This window comes from Pyxicephalus adspersus, chromosome 9, assembly GCF_032062135.1.
Source record: "Pyxicephalus adspersus chromosome 9, UCB_Pads_2.0, whole genome shotgun sequence".
Taxonomy (NCBI): Eukaryota; Metazoa; Chordata; class Amphibia; order Anura; family Pyxicephalidae; genus Pyxicephalus; species Pyxicephalus adspersus.
The window spans coordinates 7,726,981-7,748,098 of NC_092866.1; the positions used below are offsets into that span (position 1 = coordinate 7,726,981).

General features: G+C 39.4%; 1 protein-coding gene across 1 annotated transcript in view; it reads right to left on the reverse strand.

Moving 5' to 3' along the window:
* ITFG1 (integrin alpha FG-GAP repeat containing 1) overlaps nucleotides 1–21,118 on the reverse strand; it is a 161,101-nt gene that overhangs the window by 126,838 nt on the left and 13,145 nt on the right. Inside the window, exon 6 of the mRNA XM_072422463.1 lies at nucleotides 17,520–17,614. Coding sequence (XP_072278564.1) covers nucleotides 17,520–17,614 — 95 coding nt within the window. The remainder of the gene's footprint in view (nucleotides 1–17,519; nucleotides 17,615–21,118) is intronic.

The window sequence follows — 21,118 nt, forward strand, 5'->3', positions numbered from 1 at the left end:
GGAGAGAGGGGAAAGAAAGGGGGGAGAGAGGAGAGAGAGAGAGAGGGAGGAGAGATAGAGAGGGAGGAAGGGAGGAGAGGGGTGAGAGAGAGAGAGAGGGAGAGAGAAGACAGAGGGAAAAGAGAGGAGAGAGAGAGAGAGAGAAAGATATAAATGAAAGAAAATTGGAGGACAGAGAGAGAGAGCAAGATGCTTTCCTTAGATACATACTGCCCTAACCTACCATACTGAACAACAAAGTGGTAATGCATTGTAGGCCCCATTGTAATTAGGGTTTGAAGAACACATGGGTTCCTTAAATGCCCAGGGGTGCTTATACACATCTTTGTTTTGCTCCCTATTGAGTGATAAGAAGGTACAACAAGGAACTTACACAGGCTTAACCCCCCCCAACTACCTCATGCCACTGTGCTGACTGTCTGGGCAGCCAATCACCAAGCACCATAACTGTCATGTGGTAGGAATGGGAGTAAGTCACATGCTCCCCCAACTATCGGTACCGGGTATGTCATTTTGCTTCGCTACTTTGCGCAAATGAAGAACCTGTTGCTTGGCCTAGGCTAAAACAATAAATCTGCAAATACATTACAGGTAGACAATGCAAGCAAAAGATGAACAAGCATTTTAAAACACAAACCAAACTGATATGGAAATGAAAGCCCACATTGCTGTTCTAAGCTACGCTACAGCTAATAAGCAGACAGCTGGTGCACTTATCCCACGTCGCAAACACTGAGAGTTTTTACTTTGTTACTTTAGTGAATAGAAACAAACATCAAGAAATGCAAAGTTTTGATCTCTTCACAAAGCGTTGACGCCAGCTGTCAGTGTAAAGCAGAAAGATTTCATGTGTGAAAAAAGCGCTATGTTATCCCAGATGCTCTTCAGTATTTATCAGTGGAAGAAAATGATGAGATTATCAATTGAATGAGAAGAGAAAAAAACAAAGCATCAGTTCATTTTCATAAAATTAAGGTTTGAAATAAACCAATCTGGAAAATAGGAAACCAGGAAAAGAAGTTTATTTTCTGCATATGGAAGGGATTCTTCACTGTAAGGTCTGTGAAAATGTGCAATCAGCTCCCTCAGGAAGTAGTTTCGGCAAGTTCTATAGATTGACTATAGAAGAAAAAGCTGGATGATTACTTGAAGCACAGAATGTAACTGGATATTAAAGGTTTAAAGAAAAGATAACAGAGAATGTTGATCCAGGAAACATCTGTGGATCACATCTCACAGGATCAGGAAGGAATTTTTCTCCCTGTTGGAGCAATTTAAACCAGGGTTTTTTTTTTTTGCCTTCCTCCATAGGGTTTTATTTGGGATATGTTTTCCCTAGTGGTTGAGTATATACCATGGGTACCCAAGGAAAAAACTTAAATATATATGCTGTGTCCCTAAATAGTTCAATGAAGTGGAGAAACAGAAGAAGGTCAAAAGAAGTGGGACTTTTAGGCAATATCCTCAAAATATTAAAAGCAAGATTTTAGTTAAACACATTTAAATAGTTTTATCATATGTCACAATAAAAACAAATCATGGCCAAGATAATTGGGTGTTATTAGACTGCTTGCTTGTATAGAAATATCTCTTAGGAATAATTTCACTAAAGGGGGATCATTTTAATTAGCCACATTTCGCAGAATTAGGCTGCTTCCTTAGGAATGAATATTGGGTTCAAACAAAAGACAATACAATAATGAGTACAAAACAACATTTGATAGAAAAAATATAGAAGACATAGACACTTAATTTCTCGTATCCAAGGAATATTGGTTGCTGTACTGCACAAAGCACCGCACCAAGTCCCGCATTACAAAATAAAGGATCAGGCAGGTGGTTAATGCAGAAAGGGACAGACAATGTCCATCCCGCAATAATACAATAAGTCAATCCCACCTTGCCTTGCAAGTGCTGAACTCAAACACGCATGTACAGGAGTTACGTCATCCTGACAGGGCCAATTATGATGGTCAAAGATAATCATTAGGAAAAAGAAGGAAGGAAGATGGCGCGGCAATAGAACTTGGGTAGGTGAGTCAAGCAGATTTCCTATTATGCCCCTATACCCCCTTCACCAAACTATTGAAATCATCATCATATTCCCAATCTCAGGAGGTACCAATAGAGCCTTTGGCTTCAAACAAAAATAAAGGCAAATTAGAGAAGCAATCTGTGAAAAACTAAGTATACTTAATTTTGATATTATTGTTGAAGAACTCCATTAGATTTTAAACTGCAGGGTACCATCTTCTATGATAAAAGCTTAGGGCCCATTCACCCCCTGGAGCTGCATTGAGTCAAGTTAATCAATGTTGGACAGTCAATTCATTGCCAATGCCTCACAATAAAGCCAAAAACAAAAATTTGTGAAGAAGTGCACTATTGTATGTATGTGCATTGTATTATAATAAAAGCTAGGCACATTGTCCACGCTGTAATTGTGCTTTCATTTTAAATGACAGTGTAGCATCACACAGGGACCAATGGATGGTTCTGCCTGGTTGCTGTATGTTTTTGGTCTGGGTTTTCAAATTTTGATTTATCTATTCCCCATTTAACTTTGGATGCCAGTCTTGAATATACCAGTAACAAGGTTGACTTACCTCTGCCTAAAGCTTCCATAAAAAGTTGATGAATTACAGTGTTCTCCTCAGTCCCTTTTAGCTGGGCGCACCACCCAGCACTTTTCAGTAACCACGCGGCTGGTTTTGGATGGTTACTGAAAAGCTGGGTCACAATACAGGGGCCACTACCCGTCTACAGCTTCTTCCCACCCAGCTTATGGAGTTATATTTTATTAGCAGCTCATATTGCTCCTGCAAAAGAATGGAAATTAACCTCCATTACTTTGTCAGTTATGAATATGAAACCCAGTTGGGTTATGGTTAGTGATACCTGTCTCCATCCTCAAGAACACCCTCAATGCTTTTGAACCTACCTGGAATCAATGGATGAACTACTGCAACTCTTAACTTCCACCTTTATATCCAACCTTTCCCTTCTTTTACTCTTTTCTTCCCTCTCTGATGGTTCCACCCCTTCTTATTTTTGTGTTGGGTTTACACTCTATGTGGGCACCTCTTGTTGATGTTTTCCACATCCGTATTCTAAGGATGTGTTCTCTTGGAGATTCCTGGTGCCTTGTTTCTTGCTTGATGTGCAAAATATGTATGAATTTCCCGTTGCTTTTTATATTTTCATTTTCAATAAAAAAACATTAGAACATAAATGACGCTCTAGCGCACTATGCTATGCATGTTGCAGTAATCTAATGTAAAACACATTGTACCACAGGTTACCGCAATGCACAGATCTTACCAAGGACCTACAGAATATTTAATTCACTAAACATTAAAAGTAAAAGAAAAAACCCTGCATTCGTAAAAGCAGCAGGAACAGAGGGATAGTGACAGGACTAAGACACGCTTCAAAGATTGTTCCTGCCGAGCGTCTTATTGAAAATCGTTTCACAATGGCAGAGTGGCTGATAAACAAATTTTCTCATTTTCACGTGGGGAATTAACCTGACTTTTTGGAACAGTCAGTGACTCTCAGTGTTGGCGGATATCATCTAGCAGAAAAACTAACAGAATTTCACCAGCTATCTAAGGATCTACGGAACCTTCGATACAACGCAATCTGCAAACCACAGGCGTGAAATGAAGCTGGAGTAAAATGTTCAGATTTGAAGAGTTCAAAACCAGACTATGTGGGTGTGATGGATTTTAGCAAGGTTTACCTTTCTACATATCCACCCATCAGATTCAAAGCTGAACTGGAAAACAGAACAGCAATGAAATAAAGGTTTAAAGGCACTATAGCAGGTCACATGGCAAAATATCAAAACAAGCCATTGATCAGCTAATATAAGCTGAAGGTCTTTTGGATGCTTCTGAAATCTTCTCCTTCACCACAAGATCACATAATTCATGTGCATCCTAAAACCCTCATTGCTTCCCACCAATCTATATCCCCCTCCCATTGTGTGATATTTCCCCCACCTCTTAGATTGTAAGCTCTTTGGGGCAGGTTCCTCTCCTCCTCCTATGTCACTGTCTGTATCTGTCTGTCATTTGCAACCCCTATTTATTGTACAGCACTGAGTAATATGTTGGTGCTATTTATATACTGTTTATTATGATTAATAATAATAATATAATATTAATATTAGTCCATGACTTAGCATAGTCATGTGACTGACAGTTTCTGTGCACTGGCGGGTACAGTGGATATAAAAAGTGTACGCACCCCTGTTTAATTCCAGGTTTTTGTGATGTAGACCACAAAAATCATTTCAAAACTTTTCCCACCTCTAACCTAAACAAATCAAATGAAACACAAACCAATCTGTTAGGGATAAAATATCAAAAATAAAAACCATACGACAAGCTGTTTGTATAGGTCTGCGCACCCTTGAACTAATACTTTGTTGAAGCTCCTTTTGATGTAATTCCAGCATTCAGTCTTCTCGAGTTGGAGTCTATCAGCATGGCACATTCTAGCTTAGTAATATTGCTCATTCTTCCTTGTAAAAATGCTCCAAATCTGTCAGATTGGGAGGCCATCTCCTTTGCACAGCCTTCAGGTCACCCCACTGATTTTCTATTAAATTAATGGTCTGGGCCATTCCAAAACACCATTCTTCTGTTAACTTGGATGTATACTTGGGGGCATTGTCACATTGAAAGGTGAAATTCTTCTTAATTTTCAGCCTTCTGACAGACACCAAAGGTGGGCCAAGGGTGACTTGTATTTGGAACTGTTTATATTTCCTTTCACCTTGGCTAAAGCTACAGTTCCAACTGAAGGCAAGCAACCACAAAGCATGATGCTGCCACCACCATGTTTCACCGCTAGGATGGTATGGAATAACTATTTGTTGGATGGCAACAAGACATGCAGATACTTTCTGTTTTACCCTAATGTTGCGGAGAGCTATTTGGTTCCATTAAAGAAATAATGTAATTGGGGGAAACGTGCTTCAGAAATACAGGCATCTGTTGCAAAAATCTGCTGGTCTTATCCTGCCTTCTGTGCATGACCAGCTGGCTTGCCTACGTTATTGATGGATCAATAGGATTGTATAAAGGTGATACATATCTGCAAGCTCCAACTATACCTCAGACTGTTAGATCTATGCCTGTCACAAAGCCCAACATTACTTGTTTGCATTTACAGCAACTTGTCTCTGTCTCTTTCCTTGTAACTGAGGCTCTTTAAGCTCACATACCTATAAACTTAATGTATTTTCTCCTTCGTCTCCAAGCACTCCCTGGGTTCCATGCACTGCTCTGAAGAATTCTAACAAGTCTGACGCACATTTATTTTGGATTTAATGTCTTTATATTATTGTCTTAAATTATTACACTGTATTTGTGCTGTAAACCAATACTAATGTAGGAACTACATTAGTTTTTAAACTGCAGAGTGGTGCCATCTTCAATGTTAAAAGTTTAAGGAACCATTTGTGCTTTAGGGCTGCATTGGGTCAAGTAATTCCATGCTGCATTGTATTAAGACAGCCAATTCATTTTTAAAAGGAGTTCCACAATAAAGTCAAAAACTATAAAAGTGCATCATTTTACATGGTATGTGTATTGTATTACACTGAAACACAGCACTGTATCACACAAGGACCAATGAGCCTAACTGATAGTTCTGTCCGGTTGCTGAAGGTCTTTTTGGTATGAGGTTTTTAATCTAGTTTTATCTGTTCTCCGCCTTCCTTTGGAAGCAAGATTGACTTACCTCTGCCCAAAGCTTTCAAAAATAGTTGATGAGTTAGTGTTCTCCCCAGTCCCTTTTAGCCGGGCACACCACCCAGTAACCACCTAAAAACAGCCGCGTGGTTACTGAAGAATGGGTCTATATTATTAGACTGTTTTGTACTTTGTTGTAAACCAATCAGTTCTAGATGTAGCTAGCTAGATAGATAGCTCAGGGGAATACATAAATTATTTGTATGGCTTCATTCACCATAAAATTAGAAATGAACCCCTTTTATACCATTTTTTTTATATGTACACAATACTTTTTTTTTGGTCATGTGACACAATGAGTCGGATTTATTAAAGCTCTACAAGGCTGGAGAGGATACACTTCATCAGTGAAGCTGGGTGATCAAGCAAACCTTGAATTCATCTGGTCCAGGATTCGAACATTTGCCAGCAAATGACCTTGATGAAATCTATTCCAGGTTTTTAGGATCACCCAGCTTTACCGATTCAATGTCTCAGTTCCTCTTCATTTGGTAATTGGAGGTTTCTTAATTCTGAATAAGTTTGTGTTTTTATTATTGACATAGCCCTGTTCTCCACAGCATTCTCCACTAGTCGCGGTAATGACGACTCGTCCAACAATGGCAATTTTCTTAAGAAGTGGGAATGCCCTTCTAGCGAACATCATCATGAAGAATGTGGGACAATGTGTTTGATGATGTCAAGGACATGCACCCATTCTAAGGCTGGAAAGAGGAAGAGCACCTCAGCTGATATGGGACTGAAACTTTTGGCAAGTTCATTTTTTTAGCATTCCCCTCAATATTGAATATAAAAGTGAAAAAGCAACTTTGGCAGGCACTCGTACTTTCTGCAGGTCATGGTGCATTTTTCAGGTTTTAGTCATTGCATATAAACATTTTCACTGCAAGAAAAAGTTGTGAAGGCGTTATATTTATTAGTATTTTAAACAGCTTGAACCCATTTATTCTTCAACATGAAGTAGTTGAAGCCCCCAAAGCCAATAGAATGATGACTTTTGAAGGAAAACTTTAAACAAGCAGCGGCACAAGTCTTCCTAATCTACTTCACCTTACCATTTACAGTCTAAATCGCTGTACGTAATTGGGTAAAGAAAACGATGGGTAATCACAAAGACATCGGGCCCGATTTATTAAAGCTCTCCAAGTCGGGAGTATACACTTTCATCGGTGAAGCTGGGTGAGCCAGCAAACCTGCAATGGATCCTCTTCAATCTCATTTGCAAATGCTTTAAATCCTGGACCAGATCATTCCAGGTTTGATGGATCACTCAGCTTCACTGGTAAAAGTGTATTCTCTTCAGCCTTCGAGAGCTTTAATAAATCAGGACCAATATGTTCACTGCTTTCTATACAATTCAGATAGAAGCAAATTCAGTAAAAAAAAAAAAAAAAAAAAGGAAACAATATTTTGGCGCATAAATCACCATCACAACAGGAATCTCTGTAGCAAGCAAAACTGTGGCAGACTAATGGTTCATTGTGGTAAAATAACTAATAATGCATTATTTCTGAATACAGTTTTCTAAGCTAGGGAAAAAAAAGCAACCTAAAAAATATACGATCTGTCTATAAATAAAATAAGGATTACATGGAGAATGTATTACCAGGATTACATGGAGAATGTAGGCTTTGGATATGCTACCTATAAGTGATATTACTAAGGATCATAAGAGATCGGTGATATCGAGTAGAATCCAGCCCATCCATTTACTAAAAGCCAGGAACACCACTGAAAATACACCCTTCATATTCACCTAAAGATCTGTGGAAGATCCTCCCAAGTGTTCCTAGTATGCACCGGTTAGAGAACGCATAACTGGTGATTTGGCGACAAAAGTATGGGCATCCAAGGCCTATTAGTCTACATGGCATGGAAAACCTGCCCATCTGGTGCCCCTGAAGGTTTTCATTTATCCAGGTCAATGTAGTAGTACTGAAAAGTTGGGTCACAATACAAAGGCCACCTACACCAGCATAAAAAAAAATTAGGGGGGGGGGAGAATGCTGTAGTAGTTAGTCACAGTCAACTGGAATTGTTCATGTATTTTGTGATAAGGTCATGGGAATCCAAGGATAATTGGTGCACATGAAATGGAAAACCTGCCCATTCTGGTGTTTATGAAGGTTTTTATTTATCTAGGTCATTGTATATCTAGTAGTGCAGTGATCTCCCTAGCTCTTTTAAGCTGGGCGCACCACCTGGCAATTTTCAATAACCACCCGATTTAGGATATTGCTTAAAACTTGGGTCATAATACAGGGGTCACCACCTGTCAACAGCTTCTTCCCACTCATCTTAAAAGTAGTAGTTAGTCGCACTCTACTAGATTTAATCATGTAATGTTGAAGATGTTTCACAGCCTTTCAAGTTGCTTCTTTATTGCTCTCAGTGAAGGAAATACTCCAGAAATTATATCCATACAGCACAAGTTCCTTGATCCAGTCACCATGGAATGTGATACTATAGATGTAGTTTGTTCAGAATTGGAATGTGTGAAAATTGTCAAAGCACCCTATTCTATTAACATAATCCCATCCTAGCCTATCTGGTCTGATCACACAAAAGTGCTACTGTAGCATACATTGTTGAAAACTGTGGATTACCCTATATGTAGCTGCAGACCAGTGCCCATGATGACCCCATTTTAACTCCAGGAGTGACTTTAGTGGGAATGTGTATTTCAAAACTAAAGCATGGCAAAATATAAGGTAGGGACCTGGTCTGATGGATCTGATATGTAAATAGCCAGGTCTTATTTACTATGGGGAAGAGATGGCAACAGAAAACACTATGGGACAAAGGCAAGCCAATGAAGGCAATGTGGGGTAAAAATATGCTAATAACACCTTGTCACCATATTCCACAGGATGGCTTCAAAAATTTTTCATGGGTCTTGTGGCAACTAATAATCCTTAGGATTTCAATGGCAATTCCCAGCTGGTTTACTGACTCATAGCCAGACGTCAAAAAAATCTGAAATTTCATTTTAAAACTAGGGGTCACTGGAGCCCCAGGAATCAAAGATATGAGCTTTTCTATATCTGCACCAATTCAGTTTCTCTCACTTGCAAGTCTCTTGGTGGATGCCAAGAAATAGTAATCCTTTTAGCTCTGGTAACAGAACAGCTCTTGATATCCTGAATGAGTTTCTAATTGGGCATGGCAGACAATAGAGTATACAGGGAGATGAGTTTCTCTTGGCCCACAATGTTATAATGCAGGTAATATTTAACAGGATTAAGAAGATGCACAATCGTAATCCCCATTTAACCCCTTCCCCTGCCCTAGCTCTCGATCGATGATCCATAACTCCTTTCTGATTTACAGGTCAATTAACCTTTATGAGTATATCATGTTCTGCTCAGCGTTGCTGAGGGTGCTTTTATAGAAAATGCTATTTACAGCCGGCTTAGAGCGAGCTGCTTGGACCGGGCAGGCTGAGCTGACCTTTACGGTGAATGTCAGAGGTCCGTGCTGTGAATCTGAGACTTTGGCATGCTCTCTGTTGCTTATTCTGTCAATAACTGTTTTGTATGAACAAGAGGCCTTTAGCCTTCATTAATGATTCCGAGCACATATTCCAGGGAAATCCTCTAGTGGGGTTCTGTGCTAGAGAAGGAATTAAAAAATAAAGACAGAGGAACCAGTTTAACTTGTTCGCTGCCAGGCTAGAACGCTGATGTGAAGTGCTTCACAGAGAATAATTTAATGAGAGCTTGATACTGCTCCTCAGAAAAGCCTAGGAAAGATGATAAGGACAGAAGGGAAGGGATATACTATATGAGCAAATTAAAAGAATAATTCAAAATAGAGAAGACAAAGCCCAGCTGTCAAAAAAAAAAACAATTGCCAAATGTACAAAGGTTTGTAGGGGTGTCCCAAGGATCTGTATGCGACACAGTTCTTCATACTAACTTAACAAGCCTGCAAGAATAAATTCCAATAGAATTTAACAAGATATCGACATAGGACATGTAAAGCTGTTTACACCTAGACTAATCTTTCTCAGCCAGGGTTCCATGGATCCCTTGGGTTCCTCCAGCGGTTGCTGGCGGTTCCTTGAGCAATGAGCAATTTCCAACTCCCACGTTAGTTTAGGTGACACCAATGACCTTTTTGGCTATCTGTAAGGATGACATTCTTCCTACCAGCCAACAGTGTAAAAGACATTTTTTTCTACTAACTACCTTCTATATACACTTATATACTGTGAGCTGTAAATGCAGAAATTATAGAAGGGGTTCCCTGAAAACCACCATGTTAAAAAGGTTGAGAAACACTGACCTAGACCATGACAGAGATAAGCAATGCTTGAACAAGTACACAGTGCAGTGTGGTAAACGATAATAAATAAATACTGTCCAGGATGGTGTTTTGTACCCCATGGCAATACAAAGCTTTGCTGTATTGTAATTTTTGTTTGTGGCATGATTGCGAGTTAGCATTCTAAATCTGTCTGTTTATGCAAAAAGCGGTACATTGTTTTGCATGGAAATTTATTTTACAATGTAGGCCTATCATTCTTAGGCATAACTCACCAAAATATGTCCCAAATTTATGAATTTTAATAATAAACTTTAAGTAAAATAAAAACAAAAATCTGTTAAAACAAGGGTGCATAAAAATACTGAAAATGTAATATAAATGTACAGTAGCATATATAATATATTATATATATATTATATAAAGATTTCTTTTTACTGGATTCAATACAGATATTTTGTATTGAATACAATACAAAATTATTTGAATTTTCCGCTGCACACACCGACACATGCACTGACATCAGCGGGCAAATCCCAGGAACATCACTGCACTCGCCGGGTGAAGATCGGAGGAAGAAGACCTGGTTCGAAGAGGAGACCTGACAGGCAGGGCGCCGATGGGACATGGGTGTGTTTTTTTTAAAGTTTTTTTTTTAAAGCCACACTCGGGAATACCGCCAGGGGGTTAAAAGAAGCAGAGGTAGGCAGTTGTTGTCGATCACCAGGGTTGCAGGTGGAGCAGAGTTAGAAAGGTTGCCCCTTTGCAATGCCTTGCTGTAAATACGACCAAAGGGTTGTGCATCAACCTGTTGACCTTTAACTAAACATTGGGCTTGTTTTTTTAAAGCTCTCCAAGGCTGGAGAGGAAACACTTTCATCAGTGAAGCTGGGTGGTCCAGCAAACCTGTAACAAATATGGTCCAGGATTGGAAACATTTGCTAACAAATAGTAAATTACTTTTAAGAAATCCTTTGCGGGTTTGTTGGATCACCCAGCTTCACTGATGAAAATGTATCCTCTCCCGCCTTGGAGAGCTTTATTAAATCTAGCTCTTTGAGAGGATGTGTACAAAATGTCATTACACATAAGCACCTAAGAAAAGGAAGTGGAAATTGAGGCTGAAACTAGCAAAAGATTAAAAAAAGCAGAAATAGTGGAAAAGTAAATAAAGGAAAAGAGTAAATAAAACAAATCGAGAAACTGGAACAAGAGCATAGAGTGCAAATAATTATTACATTTTACCAAGAAGGCTATAGGTACCCTTTAATTGCCACACAGTTACAAATATCATGAAACTAAAGCAAATCACTAACTTAGCCCCCTAGTCTACTGAACAAGGCCACGTGGGCCCTGTGGTAATTTTATTTTATTACTATCTCCAAGGGCCAACAAGCAATGTAATCAAGTACATCGATGATGAAACCTCTCCGGGGTAATAATCATATTAAGTCTCTCTACAAGTCAGAGATCAAACTGTCAGAATGGCTTGCCATCTCATATTTTCTAATATCAGCCGATGCTCGGACTAGAAAGGCGAATCGCTCGGGCTTGTTTGTCTCACCGCCACATACAGCACATAAATACACATGCTTTATTAAACTGGGACTTGTATACTCAACAAATAAAGCCAGTGACAAAATGGAAGGAAGGCTCGGACCTGGGGAAGAGAGTTTATTAGATGAACTACAAAAAGATGTCTCAACTCCTTCTGGAAAGTAATCATTTATGTTGCCATTCAGGATCAGGATTGTTTTAGAGCAAGATTATATACACTGCATAGATGTTTGTAGATATCTGACCATTACACCTCCAGGAGCTTGTTGAACATCCCCATTCCAAATCAATGGGTATTCATATAACGCTTTCACTCTTTGTAGCTTCATAGCTTCCACTTTAAAGGCTTTTTTTTTTTTTTTAATAGATTTTGGAGCGTGTCTGTGTGAACTTGATTTGAGGTCAGGACTGGTGCTGGGTGTGAAGACCTTGCTTGCATACAGTGTACCTATTCAGTAATATTGTGGTCAGGGCTGGTCAGGTCAGTGCAGCCTGCTTATGTTCCTGTATGTTGTAGAATTAACAAGGTTAATAACTGGAAGCATCTTAATGCACTTATTTAAAGATATATCCAAAAGCTTTGAGCCATATAGTGTAGGTGTAATGTTCAGGTGTCCATGTAATGAAGGTCCGTCTATTACATTCACTTTGGGGATCATTGCTTCGGATTTTATATCAGTGTTTTCTAACTAGGGTTCCTCAAAAGGTTGTTGGGGGTTCCTTGAGCAATGAGCAGTTTGTGCCTCTCAGGTCAGTTTGTGACTCATAATGATCCTAATGGCTGTAAGGGTGACATTCTTCCCACTGGCCAACAGTGTAAAAGGCATTCTTCATAAGACTATGACACCAATCTACTGTCAGCTGTGGATATAGTACTTATGGAAGAGGTTCCATAAAGACCTGAAAGTTATTTCAAGGGTTCCTCCGTGTTAAAAAGGTCGGGAAACACTGACCTAGACCATGACACAGATTGGTGTTTTTGTATCCTTGGATATACCAAGCTTTGCTGTATTGTCATTTTGTTTGTAGCATGATTGTGAGTTAGCATTCTTCCACCCGACCACCAAGCAAATATACTGTGAGCTGTTGATATAGTAATCATAGCAGGGGTTCCCTGAAGACCTGAAAGCTAATTCAAGAGGTCCCCATGTTAAAAAGGTTGAGAAAGGCTGATCTATATAACCGACTAAGCTGGCTTCTCCCGCCACTACAAGAGCAGAATTATGAGTTATGTGTCTGCCTTGTGAGTTATAAATTGACTATGGACCCCCAAAAGGCTTCTGCTGACTTTAAGTATTAAAAATGAAATGTGAAACACACAATAATTAAATATATATATATATATATATATATATATATATATATATATATATATATATATATATATATATATAACAGAGATGGGCTGCTACCTCTGCACTCTGCATTCTTTCCCAGAATTCCTTGATACAGCAAACATGGAACTGGTACACTATGGGCCACTTAACTCTGACTGCCCTCAGGACAAAGTAGCCAGCTTATAGTTCAGCATTTGCTCCAGCTATATATAGAGAGAACAGTCCACCAAGCTTCACAGGTATAAAAATAGGCAAGTCTGAAATCATGAGCAGCTTGTAGCTTGAAGGTTTGAGAGCAGGAGGAATCGTGAGAAGGAAATAGGAATGGAGTAGACAGCATGTGAAGAAAACTCCCAGCACCATAGCATATTAATGATTAAACAAGCCTATAGATAGATCAAACTATAAAAGCAAGGGATGAATAGTATTATGAATCTTGCTATGAAGTAGAGGCAAAGTATATGTCCTAAAGTTAGCAAGAGACACGCAGTTCCTAAATTGTAAGCTCTTCATGGCAGGGTCCTCTCCCCCTCCTGTGTCACTGACTGTAGCAGTCTGTTATTTGCTATATAAATTTTTTATTACGTTATATAAATCCTTTTTATTATAATAATTATCTCCCACCTGGATCAGAAGGCTAGAGGCCAGCCTTTGGTATGAAGAGTTCACTTCTGGGAAATGCAATCATTAACTGATTGCACCAGAAGAAAAGGGATAATTATTAAGTAATTACTGTGGAACCACAGATACACGGAATATCCAAGAACCCTTTGGCACCACCGCAGTGTATATATGTTTATTGAAGAGTTGTTCACTCCCAAAGCTGTTTCCACGATTACCCAGGGAAGTCAGTGTCCTCCCCAGATTTTTTTCATCTGGCTAGGGGTGATGAAAAGGTGATCAATTTGGTGTTCCCATTTGTTTATTATGGGAATCCAATAATTCTTATAATTCTGCAAGGTTTCTACCACCTCCAAGTTTATTCCAACTTTTTACTGCCCACTCCTTAGTATGTTTCATTTTTATATTTATATAATTTTTATCTTTATATTATGCCCCAACTGTCCAACACTCCTGCAGTATTCTCCCCAGATTTTGTTTTTTAATTGGGTGGGAAGAAGCTGTAGGAGGTGGCAGCCCTGGTTAATAAAAAGTGCTGGGTGGTACACCCAGCTAAATGGGGCTAAGAAGAACACTGGGGGTGGTTTTAAAGAAAAGTTGTAGGTGGGTGGTGGCCCCTGTATTGTCACCCAACTCATCAGTAACCACCGAAAAAACAGCCGGGAGGGTACTGAAAAGGCTGGCTAAAAGGGGCCGGAGAGAACACTGTTGCCACTGATGTGGAACAATAAAGCAGCTCAACAAATTCAAAGAATAACATAAGATCTCCTGAAGTAGTAAAAAAAAAAGAAAGAAAAATAGCCTTCGTGTTTTGTCAGGTTTAGGAAGGTTAATTAGGATTACATTTACAGCAAAGGTTAGCTTTATCCAATTTCCTTTCATAACAAATTCTGCACTAATAACTGCAATTTAAAAGGGTTGTTTGCTTCTGACATCTGCTTGCGGCCTCAGAGATCTTGGCATACGAGTGGTCTGGTGGCACAACAGCCCAAAGCTGGGTATGGATTGGGTCTCGGTGTGCTTAGTTTGGGCATTAGCGATCTATTGATTTAAATTCTCTTTACTGGAAGAAGGTCAGAAAACCGGACTTGATTTATTAAAGCTCTCTAAGGCTGGGAAGGATTCAGTTTCATCAGTAAAGCAAATAATTTTGAAGAAATCCATTCAACTAGCTTCACTGATGAAAGTGTATCCTCTCCAGCCTTGGAGAGCTTTAAAAAATCAGGGCCACTGATGGAAAGCAGAAACACGACAGGTATTGGATATTCCTCTGTATCTAAGCCTAGCAGTGCCAAAATCTACGGAATACAATCTACACTACAATATTTTCATGGTGGAAATTGCTTTAATATAATCTGGTCTTTTTTTATTTAAGAGGAACCACTAATGTTTTAATGGGAGAAACGCTGACCCCAATCACAAAATTCCATCACCCCACTTAGTCAGGCTTTTATGGGCTCCATATCAGCTCCGCTTCCTCCTCAATACACCATGAGCATTCTATAAATTGTAATTTCAATTAAATTTTGATTATGCAAATGAGCGTTAATTAACCCATCAGGGTCAGCAGATATAGACTGTCACAACACATGGAGCAAATTTCCTTTAATCTGACATTCCGACTCATTCTGTCTCTACGGGCAACGCAAAGTACTAATTTGTGATCAGCAGGCATTTAAAATTCATTATTTTCTTGCTTCATACATGGCAGGTGGGCTGGCATTTTATAGGAATACATATAATGCAATGCAAAACCAACATTTCATATGGCCAAGTTAAAGGGGACCAGAAATCACTCAAACTTAAAATTTTAACTTTACATAAGGGACAACCCTTTAATATAAAGAAAAACTGTATTTATTTATTTTGTTTTAAAAAAGGGTGCAGCACCTCCCCTTTCTGTCTTAATAGCAGCAAAGTCTCCCGGGATACCTCTTTTACAGAACCTAGGAGGCATTTGTCTGCTCCTTCTGCGCAGGTCTGATCTCAGACATGCGCAGAAAGAGCCCTTTCTTTAATGGGAGAAAAAAATTGCCAATCTCACGCATGGGCAGTGAGATCAGCAATCTTTTTTCCCCATCTACATCACCCGATCTCATGTCTGCGCAGTGTGGGATCGGGTGATGTGCGAAGAAGAGCCCGGAAGAAGATAATGGCGCTTCCTCTGAGCCGGGCCAAAGAAAGATACCGGGATGATGCAGGACCCAATCGAAGAAACCTCCCGATGGATCAATGGATCTGCAGGATTAAAGGCAAGTGTGTTTTTTTATTTTGACTTAAGTTCCATTTTAGCAGACTAAGCAAAAAGCTTCTTGGGTTTGAGCACTTAATTTTTACAGCATAGTGTACACCTATGAACAGACCAGAGTATGTGGTTTTTTACCATCTGTGTCTGCCTGCCCCATATTGGCACTATATGGCTATTACAGTATGCTTTTAGTATTTGCAATTCAGCACAGTAAAGCAGGAAGTGGCCAGAGAAGGACCACTTTGATGCATGAGTCTTTTAGGAGATAGGGAGTTATTTGTTTTGTAGGATAAGGAAAATAGGGGATATGTAGAATAGGGAAATTTTCATTTTGATCCTGTCTGGGTTGCGACGAGATGTCTAAGCAGTAAAAAAGGAATCAGTTCACTTTAAAGTGGAGACACCACTGTGAGATGATGTAAGATGCCATTGATGAACTCAATATTACTACTACACAGTATTTATATAGCGCCAACATATTACGTAGAGCTGTACAAAGTCCATAGTCATATCACTAGCTGTCCATCAATTGGGTTCACAATCTATTGTCCCTATCTCAGTAATATGTCTTTAATACAGTCTAAGGTCAATATGGGGATAGGCCAAATAACCTAACTGCATGTTTTTAGAATGTGGGAGGAAACCAGAGTACCCGGGGGAAACGCATCAAAACAAGGGGAGAACCTGCAAACTCAATGCATATAGTGTCCTGGACGAGATTCAAACCTGGGACCCAGTGTTGCAAAGGCCACAGTGCTAACCACTAAGCAACCGTGCTGCAAACAAATACAAATGCCTGAATATTAAATTGCTTTTTTGGTTTCAGCAGTTTACACTTCACACAATTAAAACAAAAAAGCAGCCAACTGGTGGAAAAGTTATTTTACAATTAGCTTAATGCCTGGGCTGCATACTCATTTGGGCCAATGATTCAGAAAGTAATAAAGGCAGAGGCATCAAAACACCAACCAGGCAAGCAATATTTTTCTAGAATTGGGTTATAAACGGCAGTTTACCCAATATCATGCGCACAAAAAAATACCCATGGCCAAGAAGGGGTGAAGGAACCTTTCCTGCCCTGAACCGCCAGCCGCTAGCTAACAAACCCTAATTGCGTGCGCAGCTCGTCATAAAGACAGCATGATCTGCTCTGCTGCTTTCAAAGGCAGGACATTGATTATAGCTGTAAAATCTGAGGTTTGTAATAAAACTGCCAAGCGGACCGCGAAAGAGCCTGTGTTTCTGAAATTATAAAATACATGCTTTTCTATAATTAAATGGCCCCAGAATGTGTTTTTGTATCATCTAGGGAACACAGAAAGTAGGCACATTCTCAGTTTTGTAACAAAAAGTAAACCTGTCATTAAGAAAGTTGTAAAGTTGATCTATTACATTACAAATAACTTTAATTTTCTTTCTTTCAGCTCAGCATAAGCACTGCATACCAGCAACTAGCTTACTGGTCTTCCTGATGTCAGGTTCTCCTTTGGGCTTTTAGAATACCCACAAATGATTGGTATTAAAGAATAGTAAATAGTAGACACCCTTAAAATGCCTCCATTGAGCAAAGTTTACCACCTAGCTTCACATTCTTTGGAGAATTAACCAAAGTTCTCACATTGTGAGCATAGTGTTATATGTTTTGCATGACGGAGGAAAAATTAAAACGATCAATACTCAAGAGCATGGTCAGTACAGATAAAAATTATTTAATGCTATTGGACTTACCAGCTGTAAAATCTCCAGTTAGGTCTATAAAGGCATGGGAATGAGGTACAAACATTGGATGTGATGTGTTCAGGTTTGACGTCATTGTCAAGCTTCTGCAAAAAAAGAAAAACAAGTATAAAACAATTAAACAATCAGTTTAATGCTGAATTGTATACAGCACTGCCAGGTGGCAAGTTATATTTTGCAGATGTTTAGAGAAAAGACCCTTTGGTCTGCCATACTATAATCTGTCACCAATCATTTCAATATCCAGTTAAAGAAATCATGCATTCCATATTTTGCAAGTTACATTCACAGCCTGAAAAAGCTGAATGTTAAAATCAATTACTCTACAAGTATATACTGTTTCTATTGTATACACCAGCTGGAGGCACATAAAGAACAGACAAGCCCCGCTTATTGAAATATACAGCTTACTTTTCAGATTTATGATGCAAATTACGAATTAACTAAAAACTTTTAATATAGGAATCAATGCAGTACAGTAAGTTTGTGGAGACATGATAATCACACCTACACTATATGACAACAAGTATTTGGACCACCCAAAATGATGGAGTTCTGGTGTTTGAAGTAAAGGCAATGGTATTGGTACAGCATACATAGATGTGTTAGGAAAAACTTTCAACTTGTGGTAATAGTTGTGGAAGGTTAATATCTGTATCACTGTACCTCTGTGTACAAAGCCAGATACATAAAGACATGGTTTCACCAGGTTGGAGTCTCGAGTGACCTGACCTTAACCCTACTGAACACATTTGGTATGGGTCCTAAAACTGAATGTAAGCCAGGTATACTCAACCAATCTCAGTCCTTGCTCTTTTAGCTGAATTGGCACAATTTCCCTATTACCATTCCACTCTCCCTCTTTGCCTGTGGTGCACCCTTCAGTTGTCTTTCAAGTGGATGTGCAGCTAGGTGTGCACAACATTGTACAGGTCTTTATGATCACATGCAGACCTGTGTGCAGGTGTGCAGTAGCAGTCTCCCCAGTTTTCTGTCTGTTTGATTACCCAGACACTAACTTTGGCTCAGCCTTGACCCTATTTCCTGTTTTCTGTTCCCCTGATCTTGGCCTGCTCTGACAACAATAATCACCTGCCCTGTCCATGATTTTTTTCTGATGTCTGCCATGACTTTGGTTCCCTGAACATCACACTCGCTGTCTAACTTGGTGGCTTCTACACTGCCTGGTAATACTTAGGTTACATAGTAGCTGCTCAATTGCTGTCTCTACACCAAATCTATCCATTCCAGCTTGCTCTTGCAGCAAAATATTTGCAATGCCTACTGGGGCTACCAGCCCATCACCCCTTGTGGGGTGATCTGTTGACGACCAAAAAAGTAACTTAGATTTCATATTCCCTTGTCATCTTCTGTGGGACATAGGCTTAACATTCCCACAGACACACTCCCAGAAAGCCTTCCATAAGTATAAAGGGAATAGGCAACACCATAATATTGACCATTTGGAATTAGATGGCCAACAAGCTCATATAGTTGTGATCCTGGTCCATCTCGGCGCCAGCCGCCACCATCATCGCCTCTTCTTCTGAGTTCTTCTTCCTACTTCACCGGACCCAGGTGCGAAATGGGAAGACGTAGGTTGGAAAAAAAAAAAACATACTGATCATGCCTGAGATCGCCAATTTTTTTCCCTTTTCATGAAAAGACTCCTTCACCTAAGAGCCTCCCAGGATGTCTGATGTAGGCATCAAGAATGAATAGGAGCACAAAGCCCCCCGGGATACCAAGGTCACGCATCCTGGGAAGTGTTGCACTCCCATTTATTCTCAATCGAGAATTAGGGCGCAGTGCTGCACTTAAAAAAACAAACATTCAAACATAATTTAAAATTTACATAAAAGGGTTGTCTACCCCTTTATGTAAAGTGACATTTCTGAGTTTAGGTACGCTTTAATTATCTTTTGCTCCCCTGCTGCTACATTTACCAAAGGAAAAGGTGCAAAGAAAAGCCCTGCATATGCTACAAGCCCCGGTAGTTGTAGCTTACAAATAAATATGGGTTCTAAAGCTTTTACATCACTTTGCCTCTACACCCAAAACTACTGGATCTTTTGCTTGGCCCCCAGCGCTGAATGCAGCAAAGGAAAGCTGATTACAAACTGGAGAGAGATGGGGCATTAAAACATACTTGTTGCTTTGCCCTTATTGGGACACCAAATGGTCACTGTACATAGGGCCCACCCTCTAAAACAGTTTCTCTTGACCTTTTTAACATTGAACAGTTAACATTGAACCCTTGAAAAAACTTTCTAATCATCAGGGTAACCCTTCTATAATAATGTATCCACAGCACAGAGTACATTAGCGTGGTGATCAGTGGAATAAATGCCTTCTACATTGTTGGCCCACAGGGAAGAATGCCACTCCTACAGAAAGTCAAAAAGATGACCAATATTATTTATTCAGTTAAAGGAACCCCTAGCAACCTATAGAGGAACCCTGGTTGAGAAACACTTGCCTAAAAGAATACTTACCTTTCCTGTGAATTCTCAAATCTCTTTGTGCTTTGGTATATCTTGGATAATGCGTTAGCACCATTTCACTTTAATGGCCCTTTCACACTACTGAGTTTGTTTAGTCCAAAATAATAGAGTGCAGTGTATTGTGTTGCAATAAAATGTATCATAAATGGTGCTCCAATGTAACCAAGCAGCTCAATCCAAAACACTTGGAATTTAGTGCATAATAAATGTGAACCATCTGTGTGCTGTGCTGTTTTGGGAAAATGTGGAAAATGGTGAGCTGCCTCAATGCAACTCAACATTAACATGCAAAATAGCACATGTTGACGTATAGGCTCGTCACACGACAAATTGTTTTACTGTTGTAAAGGGATGGTGCATAAAAATACTTTATAATTAAGGAATAAAATGTGACCCTTTGAAGCAGGATTCGATCTACTACATCCCAACAGCTTTAAACGGAAAGTCTTTCGTAAGTTAATTTTGATTTGACTGAGAGACGCAGCAAGAGCATGCATCCCGATACTTTGGCATCAGCAGGGGAGCCTCCACATAACTCATTGTTTTGAAGGCATCAACAAATTACAATCAATGATCTCACGGCCTCAATGGGAGGCACAAAGGATGCGACCAGGCAAATATAGTTTTACTGGACTAGGTTTGTTAAATGTGAGGATTACTTGCAGGCTCTTGCTTCGGATCCGTGAACACAATGTGAGTCACATGCACACATAAAACAGGTTAGAGGAAAAACTTACTAACTAGCCTTCCCCACTAATTCAATATACGTTCATAACTTATACCTTATATCAGACTCAAAACCCTATTTACCATACCCCCAAACCTCCCTTTTTTTTCTTTTATAATAAATTAGGAAAAATACTAGGTGAATTCACCGAGACAGATTATGGAAGATTTCACAATTTAGTGTATGAGGGAACATAAATGACAGCAGTTGATATGAGAGATATAACCGAGGAATGTTAACTGTGTGTTAGATTTTCTTAGCTTCCACCCTTTGTTAACGGCTATCCTAGGTGCTGTTGTTTTTATCGTATATTGTGTTTATTCCTGGTTGTTAACCCACTAATGTTTTATGTTATTTTG